Genomic DNA, 11,191 nt, shown 5'->3' with positions numbered 1-11,191 from the left:
TGCCAAACAGCTGATCGCACTGTATGGTCATACCAGACCTTCTGCCTCCTTTGGACTCTGGCTAGATTCTCCCTGGCCAAGCCCATGAGCTCAGTGACCTTTTCCCAGAAAGTCAGTACATACTCCACCACTGATTCTCCATTGCTGAAGGCCTTCCCCTACCATTCATCTCTCATCAGGTCCAGGGGTCCCCTGACTCTCCTCCCATACAGCAAGTCAAAAGGGGAGAACCCTGTCGAATCCTGGGGCACTTCCCTGTATGCAAACAGCAGGTGGGGTAAATACTTGTTCCAGTCCTGTGAGTGCTGGTTCATAAAGGTTTTCAGCATCAGCTTTAGAGTCCCATTGAACCTCTTCACCAGCCCGTTGGACCGAGGGTGATATAGGCGTATTTATACAGTCCCAGGTGTGCTGGACCCCACACTTCTCCTACAAGCAGTGGAGAAGGGTTGGAATGAAACTGGACCCCTGGTTACTACAGATGATTTTTTTCCCTTCTGTCTGGTGGGTCTTGCCCACATGCTCAGGGTCTAACTGATCACCATATTTGGGATTCAGGAAGGAATTTTCCCCCAGATCGGATAGGCAGAGACCTGGGTTTTTTTGCCTTCCTCTACAGAGTGGAGCATGGGTCACTTGCAGGTTTAAAATAATGTAAACAGTGGATTCTCTGTAACTTGAAGTCTTTAAGCCATGATTTGAGGACTTCAGTAACACAGCCAGAGGTTAGGGTCTATTTCAGGAATGTGTGAGGTTCTATGGCCTCCGATGTGCAGAAGGTCAGACTAGATGATCATGCCGGTCCCTTCTGACCTTAAAGACTATTAGTCTAAGCAGGCAAGGTCTCTGCTGTGGAGTCAAACCCTGTTGATGAACAAAAAGACAAACACTGTGTTGAAGTGGAGTTAATGGTGAAAGTAAAAATATAGTGAACCCAAATAATAACAACCTATTGCAGAATTACCTCCAAAGCAACATTTGTGACAGCACCTCTGCTTAGAGCAAGTGCCCCCCCCACTTTATCTTCTCCTCAGTCAGCCTGCTTGATCGTCAATCATTTAGTTTTGCTAACATGACTTGTTTGGCTGTTTTATTTCTTTTAGCATGTGGTCAGATCAAAAAAGTGACTAAAAACAACATTACGTTTATTTGATCAGCGACCTTCAGCTTACAGTTGTTTGTTATTGTAACGAGGCAAGACTCACCCCTGCGGCGCCTCCTGTCGGTCTTCCTGGTAATTAGCTCTTTTGACCCAAAGAGCCCTCTGAAGGCTGATGCCCCACTGCCACTGGCCCCTGTGTCCTTCCCAGACCCTGTGCCCCTTGTCCTCAGGTGCTGCCCCCTGGCAGTACACCCACTCTCTAGGTCTCCCCACCCAGGGGAACCCCCACCCACTATCCCCACCTCGCCTCAGTGGCTACTGCCAGTCACCATCTAGCCACCTTTCACTGGGGCCAACTGCAGTCTGTATAAGCCAATCATCAGAGGCAAAGGGGCTTTGGACCAGCTGCCTCTGCCTACCCTGGGCTGCACCCTTGCACCTTTCTGGCCTTTGACAAAGCTGCAGCCTGGGGCTTTTCCAGGCAGGAGCTCCCCAGCTCCCTTGCCCTATTCTCCTACCCCACTCCCCTCAGGTACTTTGTTCAGCTTCCCAGCACGCAGGCCCTTCTCCCTCTAGAGACAGAGAGAGGCTGTCTGCTCCTGGCCCACTGCCCTCTTATAAGGGCCAGCTGGGGCCTGATTGGGGCATGGCCAGAGCTGAGGCTGCTTCTCCATTCAGCCTTCCCCAGCCACAGCCCTCCCCGAAGGCTGCTTTTAACCCCTCCGGGCAGGAGTGGGGTGACTACCCCACTGCAGGTTTATAAAGTGCAAGGTCACTAAGTGCACTCAGCCTTGGACAGGAAACTGGCTTTATTTATTCTGACAGATTTCAGAGTAGCAGTCTATATCCACAAAAAGAAAAGGAGTACTTGTGGCACCTTAGAGACTAACCAATTTATTTGAGCATAAGCTTTCATGAGCTACAGCTCATTTCATCGGATGCATTCAGTGGAAAATACAGTAGGGAGATTTATATACACAGAGAACATGAAATAATGGGTGTTACCATACACACTGTAATGAGAGTGATCAGGTAAGGTGAGCTATTACTATCAAGAGAGCGGGGGTGGGGGGGGAACCTTTTGTAGTGATAATCAAGGTGGGCCATTTCCAGCAGTTGACAAGAACGTCTGAGGAACAGCAGGGGTGGGGGGGGGTGGGGGGAAATAAAGATGGGGAAATAGTTTTACTTTTTGTAATGACAGATCCACTCCCAGTCTTTATTCAAGCCTAAGTTAATTGTATCCAGTTTGCAAATTAATTCCAATTCAGCAGTCTCTCGTCGGAGAACACTTCAATCTCTTTCGTCACTCGATTACAGACCTAAAAGGGGCAATTCAACAAAAAAAACTTCAAAACCAGACTCCTTGATTATCACTACAAAAGGTTCTCCCCCCCCCCACCCCCCGCCACTCTCCTGCTGGTAATAGCTCACCTTACCTGATCACTCTGGTTACAGTGTGTATGGTAACGCACATTGTTTCATGTTTTCTGTGTATATAAATCTCTCCACTGTATTTTCCACTGCATGCATCCAATGAAGTGAGCTGTAGCTCATGAAAGCTTATGCTCAAATAAATTTGTTAGTCTCTAAGGTGCCACAAGTACTCCTTTTCTATTTATTCTACTGCACACATCAACCTTAGTAATAAAAGCCCAAATCTGGAGTGATGTTGAGGTGCTGAAGCCCAGAGATTCTGCAATCAGCTAATTCTTTTGATGGGTCTCCAAGCAGGATGGAACTCAGCTTGCTCTGCTATCAATGAATTGGCTCAGCAAAGTGGAAGGGCAGCCTTGCTGTTAGGATGCAGAAGTTCTGAGTTCATTTCCTGGCCTTTCCACAGATTCCCTTTGTGACACTTTAGAAGCTTCATGCCTCCATTTCCCCACTTCACAGGGTGTTGTGAGGATCAGCTCATTAGCGTATCCACAGTGCTCATGTGGTAGGATTCTGGGAAGCCATGTAAGTAAAGTAACAGTGTCAGACCTGCTTTGTCAATAAACAGGTAGATTGGCCTTGAATATGCAGAGCTGATGAAAGGGCCTTTGTTACATAATTGTAATCCTTTTCTGAGTAGAACTACATTTTATATTTCACATGAAATAATAGCAAATAAATCTCTTCTATTGCAGTGATCTCCTAACAGACAGCTAATCAAGCAACTCATTATAAGCTCCAATGATCATATTTGTTACACTGTTGAAAGTCTAGTTCACTGAATGTAAGATCCCACTTGCTTCAATTCCTATGTTAATGCTATTTGTCCAAAAGAGAAGAAGTGCACACTGAGAAGTGATGCATCAGAGTTGGACATGCAGAGCTGAAATGGGCCCGTAACACTCAGGAGTTCTAAGCTCATAGACTTTAAGGTCAGAAGGGGACCATCATGATCAAATAGTCTGACCGCCTGCACATTACAGGCCACAGAACCTTGCCCATAAGCTGTTGGATTTTGCATGAAGACCCTGCCTTTTGGCTCTTAATAATAATAGCCTATATCAATGGTTTCTTGGTTTGTTTCTTCCAGTGCAAAAGATATGAAGCATCATCTGGATTTCTTACTGCAGAAGCCTGATTCTGCGAGTACAGCTCTTCCCACAGCAAGAAGGAGAAAATGGCTCCAGCCCAGAGGTAAGAGAAAAGCCAGAGGCAGGGCCTGATGCTGGAAGGGAGAGTTTGCTCCTTCATTACAGTAGTTCACTAGCATTCCTGGTGGTGCCACAGCAGGACAGTAGCAGGCAGAACACAGGGCTGGATGGTTATGGTATGTCCCAGAACTGAAGGAGGCAGCACAAAGGCTAGATGGAGATGGTACATCCTAGGTAGGGTTGCCAACCCTCCAAGATTGGCCAGGAGTCTCCAGAAATTAAAGATTAATCTTTAATTAAAGATTATGTCATGTGATTACATCTCCAGGAATACATCCAACCAAAATTGGCAACACTAGTCCCAGGATGCATCAGGCAACACACAGGGCTAGGTGGATATGATTCATCTCAGGGCAGAGGGGGGTAGCACATATGTCCCGATACAGAGGAGGCAGCATGCAGGGCAAGGAGGTTATGGTACATCCCAGGACAAAGGATGCAGCATGCAGGGCTCTTGGACCATTGGCCTATTGTGGTGTGTCAATTCTACGTTCTTTGTGCCTTTAGCCAAATTAACAGTACCCCCTACAGTCTCAGGAAATCACCCATTTGGATTCACTGACTTGAACCTAAAGGCCAATCTCTACTCAGTGCTCCTGAGAGAGGCAAACAACCCCAAACTCTACCCAAGTCCATACGGACCATCCCTGGGGAAATTTCCCCAGCCCCTTCTGGTGGTGTGTGCTGTGTTGTGCATGTGAACAAGACTCTCCATAGATCTCTACCTGAACTCAGAAGATCAGTGATAGCCACAGGAGGGGTGTTCATCCCAGTGATGTGGAATGGGTCAGTGCATTTAGGGACAGAAGTCCTGGTGGTGATGTACTGGAGGGCTAAGCAAAAGTCCTAGGTCAACTCCACACTCCATCTATCCCTTTGTCCCCTCCTAGAGTTAGCCACAAGGAAGTCCAGAAATGGGTTGACTGTTTGGAGAACCTGTTACATCATAACAGTAAGTAGATGGGGCCACTGTGCTGGAGGGATCTGGAGAGAGAACATATTCTGTACTGTTGACTATTTGGTATGATGAGTGATCCTAGGCTTGTGCCACATGGTACAACTCCAGGCTCAGAGTTCAGTGCTTCCACTCACTTCCTCCAGCAACACATGTCCAGCTAGCTCCTGCCAGACACTGCCATTGGGGAAGGTCACAGGCACAGAGGGCAGTGGAGCTGGAGTGGAGACAGGTTCCACTGTATGTAGTCTTGGCAGAAGGCAGACTCAAGACCTGTTGGTGGCTATGAGAACAGACCATGGCATTCGCACTGAACTATCCCTTATTGGTAAAGCAGCACATGCTCTAAGGAAGTTGGGAACAGATGAAATCTCATCCTCAGGCTGTGTGGGGAACTCAAGGGACCCACAATTTCCCAAAACATGGAGGTAGTGGCTCTGCCTTGGTCCCAGACTGTGGTCAGTGTCAGCTCTGCTGCTGACCCCAGCACGCCTCACATTTCTGTCCTATTCACCCTGAAAGAAGGCAAATGTTGGGCCAAAGTCATCCCTGATGCAATTCCACTGAAGTCAGCTGCGTTAAACCAGAGTGAATTTGGCCAATCTTGTTTCCTGGCCTCACAAGCTTGTCCCAGCGCTCAGCTCTCGTTGTTTTCCTGGGACCAGTTCCACAGAACTCACCCCTGTTGGCCTATTGTGGGCATGCAGCCAGGACATGTGCAGCTCCAGGCCTTCTTGAAGTTTGTTCTCAGGGTAAAGCTTGTCATGGGTGACAGGAAGGTCAGGCAGTGATGGACATATCTCCAGCTGCTCAAGTACAAGCCCCTCTCACCCTGCGCTGCAGCCCCTGGGCTCTGTGCCACCAGGCCAGAGAGGTTCCCAGGCCTGGAATCACACACTGTGCATTAATGGCCTGCCTGGGATCGGCTGGGACAGGGTCTATCTGTGTGCTCCTGTTGGCTGCCCCAGGAAAGGTCACTGCTTGGGAGTTGGTGCCTGAGGGGCCATGCTATTTGCCTGCCCCTTGAGGCCTCCCTGTGCCAGCCATTTACCAGCTCTGGAAATCCCATGAGGAAGGCCAAGCCAAACACGCAGCCTCTGCAGTGAGGAGCTGCTGTCTGTGGATTTCTGGGCAGCAGCCCATTGGCTACTTGGGATCACCCTAACACAGCTAAGAGAAGCTAGCAGCCAAGGGGACTCACCTGCTTCCTATTGCTTTCACCCCATCTGCAGGTGGGCTGGCTGCTTTCCGGGCTTTCCTCAAGTCTGAGTACAGTGAGGAGAATATTGAGTTCTGGGTGAGCTGCGAGGAGTACAAGAAAAACAAATTGCCAGCCAAGCTTAGCCCCAAGGCCAGGATGATTTATGATGAGTTCATCTCTTTGCAGGCTACTAGAGAAGTAGGTGGAGCACCCTCTAGAGAGCCCTCAGCCTCAGGGCTAAGCAGAGTGGGCAGCTGGCCCTACAACAGCACTTCTCCTGAGAATTTGGCCCTGGCTCTTCAGAGAGGTGGGGGAGGGGCTTTGCTGTGTGGACAAAATGCCAGTCAAAAGTGCAGCTGAACTATGGCACTTTCACTGCTTTAAATGAGCTCTTCTCAGAGGGGCTCAGTCCCCACCTTATGCACTCCAAATATCAAAACAAGGAGAAAAGGACCAGACAAACAGAGGTTCCCCATGCACATTCCAAGCACCTGAAAGAATCTATCCCAGGGACATGCCACCCTGCCCCTCAGTGTCCCAAAGAAGGGAAAATACCCTTCCCGACCCCAGACTTGGGGATCCACTCATGCAAATAATCCCATTTGTAGCCGGAGATCCCACTGCGGTCCAAGCAGCCCCCCTTTACTTCCACTGAGTTCTGACTGGGTGGATTCTGCAGTGAGAGCCAACCCTTTCTAGGTGCATTTAACAGACTAGCTGGGAAAATATCTGGAGCAAACCCTGGCTCTCCATTCCTTGCCTGGCTGCATCCAGACCAGCCTATGCTAATCTCTCCCTCCCTGCCTGCCCGCACATGGGAAGTGACCAGCCACAATGTTCTCAGGCCCACCCTGTTGTGCTTCAATGAGGCTCAGAGAAAAATCTTCATCCTCATGGAGAAGGATTCTTACTGCCACTTCCTCAAATCTCACTTCTACCTCAACTTGGTCATCCCATCTACAACTACTTGTGCGACTGAGAGCCACAAAAGAGCTACATCTCCCGCCTTAGCCTGCTCCTCCCCTCTGGTCCCTCAGGGTGCTTAGCTCTGAGTAGGGAGCTGGCAGGTCTCCTGGGACTCTCTGGGGATGCATGCCAGCAAAGCACTCCTTGGCATGAAACATTGTTGCCAAGAGCTGCCTGCGGTCCTCACCTGTACCCACTATCTAATTCAGCACCGGTAATTCCAGCCACCACTAGTTTGAGCATCAAAACGCGTCATCTACTCAGCCACCATCAGTGCATGAGCCCCTGGAGACAGGTTTCCTGACACTTAAAGTCAATGGCAACGTTAAGGGTTAAAGCATCAAGTGTGCATTGTGTTCTTTCCATGTGGCTCCCAAAGCACTCATGTGCAGGCCCTGTTCAGCAGTGCTTTATTACCAAGGCCTTAGGCCTGTGTGGGTGTGACCTGTATACCCAGCAATGGGGGCTGAGGGGACAAACACTCCCTGGACTAGAGTACATGTCCTTGTGTGAGTGTGTATCTGCTCTCTCCTGCAGTTGCCAACTCCCTACATGTTTAGATGCCTGCAACGTGAGGCTCATGGCTGGGGGTCCCTGTGTCACCTCTAGGGTAAGCACAGGGAGAGACAAGAAACACTGTATCTCCCTGACTTACCCAGGCAGGCAGGAGCCAGCCCAGGGGAAGGTCTGTTGGACACAGGAAAACCATGGCACAATGCCCATGCTGTGCCATTGTGTGGTCTGTAGGACCATGTAGGTTATGGTTTGCTTGTACCCTGGCAGTGCTCCTTTCTGAGGCAGCGTGTGTGGAAATATGTATCATTGCTGAACCTTGGTTTATGATCTCACATTATTTGCAGAGTCTCCAGATTATCCAGGGTTTCTCCAGTGCCTGTTTAACAAACGCACCTTCTGGGTGTGGTGTTGTGTCCCATCTAGTGGCACAGAGACCACTTAGAGAGAGAGTTAAATAAGTCTGTGGTAGAGGCTCATGCACTAAGCCCCAGTTCAATCCTTCCCGACGACCAGGGTCCACTCACACCTGCTTACAGCTGGGCATGGGGAGATGTTACACCATTAGCAAGTCAATTCAGGAACAGTTCCAAGTTTATTTTATACGGCAACTGCCAGGTTACACATTTTCAGTCTAACCAACCCACCCGCTGCCATGCCTCTGAGAGGATTGTGACGGTCAACTCTTCCTCTGCTGCTGCAGGTTTACTTCAGGCCCCTGAGACAGCCTGCACCCTGGAGCCACCCAGCCTGTTTCCCTTCCCATCTTCCCTGTGGAATGATGCTGCAGCCACTGCATGGAACAAACCACCCAAAAGTATTGCTAAAGGTTTTGTGAAATCCTCTCCTCCCAGCCCTGCAAATCCTCACACTGGATGTAACACCCAGAGAGAGCCCCTTGAATGGGGTCTGTGCTGTCCTGGGTTGCCCAGCCCCCTACCAGAGCTCTTTTGGCTGTGCTTGGCTCTCACCCCTGCCTGAGCTCCATAGACTGGGTTTGGTGCTAACCCCTGCCTGAGCTCTGCTTAAAGACAGGGTGAATAAACTGCAAAGTTTATCGGTGATGATTTTATGTTTTCCTCCATGTCACTAATAAAAATGTAAAATAATGTAAGGACAAGAACTGATCTTTGCAGGACCCCACTAAAAACAAACTCTGGTTGAAGATGGTTCCCTGTTTACAATTACATTTTTAGACCTATCAGTTAGCCAGTTTTTAAATCCATCTAATTAAATCTATGAGAAAGATATACAAAGTAAGACTGCATATATTTGCTTGCTTATAATTTTGAAGAAGGCAATATAAATGAAAATAAAAAAGTATGTGGGTGTTTGAGGGTGACTGGTGTGATGTTATAAGGACAATGATATTGAGCAAATATTCTGCATGAATTTTATTTACTGGTTAAAGTTGTCTTAAGGCTCCAAAACTGATATAGAAAAGTAAATGCAAAGTAATGCACATTTTAAAATATAAACCTCAACTATACATACAAAATGATGGGGTCTAAATTAGCTGTTTCCACAATGACTCCATGATCTTTCTCAAGTGGTTAGTTCTCTGAAAACAGCTGCTCAATGTGTAGCAGCAGTCAAAAAAGCTAACAGAATGTTAGGAAACATTAGGAAAGGGATAAATAAGACAGAAAATGTCATAATGCCATATAAATCCATGGTAACTGTGTGCAGATCTGGTCAGACTATCTCAAAAATATATTGGAATTGAAAGAGATACAGAGAAGTGCAACAAAAATGCTTAGGGATATGGAACAGCTTCCATATGAAGAGAGACTAAAAAGACTGGGACTTTTCAGCTTGGAAAGAGACAACTGGGGGGGATATGGCAAAGGTCTAAAAAAATCCTGACTGATGTGGAGAAGGTGAATAAGGAAGTGTTATTTATGCCTTCACATAACACAAGAACCAAGGATCACCCAATGAAATTAATAGCCAGCAGGTTTAAAACAAACCTAGTGAAGTACTTTTTCCACATAACGCACAATCAACCTGTGGAACACATTATCAGGGGGATGTTGTGAAGGCCAAAATTATAACAGGATTCTAAAAAGAATTAGATAATTTCATGGAGGATAGGTCCATCAATGGCTATTATCCAAGATGGTCAGGTTTGCAACCCCATACTCTGAATGTCCCTAGATAGACTGACTGCCAGAAGCTGGAAGTGGATGACAGGGAATGGATCACTTGATGATTGCCTGTTCTGTTTATTCCCACTGAAGCACCTGGCATTAGCCACTGTTGGAAGATGGGATACTGGTCTAGCTGGACCATTGGTCTGACCCAGTATGACCATTCTTATGATACCTCAAGGCTTGGACTGTGAATATCTTGCTGTATTATCTCCTGATTGTTCTAAACTTACATATAAAACTTAAAATATGGTTTTAATTGGTGTTTGCATACAAAATTTTCTCTCTTTATATAGGAATTAGATACAGTGCTCCTGTCAGCTAATTTCTAAGTTATTGCCAAAAAACCCTAAAGTTTCCATGTGTGTAAGTAGTCCCTGGTATCATGGTTGAAGCTGCCCCACCCCCCCAATCTGATATGGGGCCCTGTGATTGGGCCTTCAGTGGCCAGGCAGCCTAGTAGCTAGATTGTTGATTAGGAGGCTGTAGGGGGACCAGACCCCTCCTTCTCCCTCAGGTCCTGGCACAGTGTCCTATGTCACTCAAACCCCTAAACAGGGGAGATGGATCTTTTTCCCAGCTGTGAGGAGACAGGGGGGTTCAGGACCTCTTTTCCTGGGCTGCTCTCTATGAAAGTCCTTTTAGTTTGGGGTGAGGCCCCATTGGGCCAGTTACCCCACAGTTGTGGCATACCCACAGGCTCCCACTGAGAGGGGAAGACTTACTTGCCTTCAGTGGCTGCATTGGCTGGTAGGGTTGTCAGTCCATACCTTCAAGCAGGCAAACAGAGAGCTCCTGCCTCTTCACCAGTCAGCCCCTAACTGAGCCAGGCTCCCTTCTTTTCTCCCCACTCCAGGCCTGGCATTGGCTGCAGGTATAACAGGGTGGGGCTAGCTGAACCCACAGGTTTTCTTTAACCCCTGCTGTGTCAGGCAGCAGTTTCTCTGCTCCTTCACAGACCCCTGCAGTTACTGAGGGGGAAATGCAGCTCGGTTTGTTCCCTGACTGGATGGCAGGGATATCTGAAATGGGACAAAGCAGGAATGGGAAATAGTGTATTTTCCTGGAGGGTTTTCAGCCAAAAAGTCTTTCATTCTAAATTGTGTGAACCAGCTGTGATTTCTGTGATGACCCATCAGGAGACTGTGAAGCATAAATACCCAGCATCTCAAACTGGACTTGGGGCAGGGAGATGCAAAGGCATCCTGGAGCAGGTGTTCAAGAATTCAGAATAATTGGCCACATTTTGGTTTCCACGGGCCTCATGATATTTCTGACCCAAAGTGTTCAAGTTTGTCAGATAGACCCAAGCCATCACTAGCCTGGCTGCAAGGTGAAGGCAGTTTATTTACCCTCCAGGCAGAGGATTATTGCTTTGTCTGAATCATAGAATCATAGAATATCAGGGTTGGAAGGGACCTCAGGAGGTCATCTAGTCCAACCCCCTGCTCAAAGCAGGACCAATCCCCAATTAAATCATCCCAGCCAGGGCTTTGTCAAGCCTGACCTTAAAAACGTCTAAGGAAGGAGATTCTACCACCTCCCTAGGTAACGCATTCCAGTGTTTCACCACCCTCCTAGTGAAAAAGTTTTTCCTAATATCCAACCTAAACCTCCCCCACTGCAACTTGAGACCATTACTCCTTGTCCTGTCCT

At 47.9% G+C, this 11,191-nt stretch overlaps 1 protein-coding gene and 1 long non-coding RNA gene across 2 annotated transcripts; one reads left to right on the top strand and one right to left on the bottom strand.

Annotated features, from left to right (window-relative positions):
- The first annotated feature begins 3,636 nt into the window (after positions 1-3,636).
- RGS4 (regulator of G protein signaling 4) lies at positions 3,637-6,999 on the top strand. Its single transcript, XM_007056305.2, is given in 5 exon segments — positions 3,637-3,676; positions 3,679-3,733; positions 4,641-4,702; positions 5,938-6,108; positions 6,681-6,999. Coding segments are annotated over 5 exon segments (597 nt in total). The 5' UTR covers positions 3,637-3,639; the 3' UTR covers positions 6,953-6,999.
- On the bottom strand, positions 4,995-10,335 carry LOC122466840. The gene is made up of 3 exons (XR_006292722.1): positions 10,261-10,335; positions 5,907-6,007; positions 4,995-5,220 (listed from the first exon to the last, which is right to left on the bottom strand). It is a non-coding gene; the product is annotated as an uncharacterized LOC122466840 (long non-coding RNA).
- Between the last annotated feature and the right edge of the window lie 856 nt (positions 10,336-11,191).

The sequence above is a fragment of the Chelonia mydas genome, chromosome 8, assembly GCF_015237465.2.
Source record: "Chelonia mydas isolate rCheMyd1 chromosome 8, rCheMyd1.pri.v2, whole genome shotgun sequence".
In the NCBI taxonomy this organism is placed as follows: domain Eukaryota; kingdom Metazoa; phylum Chordata; order Testudines; family Cheloniidae; genus Chelonia; species Chelonia mydas.
The sequence above is the reverse complement of the archived record's forward strand: the minus strand, read 5'-3'. Positions and strand labels throughout refer to the sequence as shown.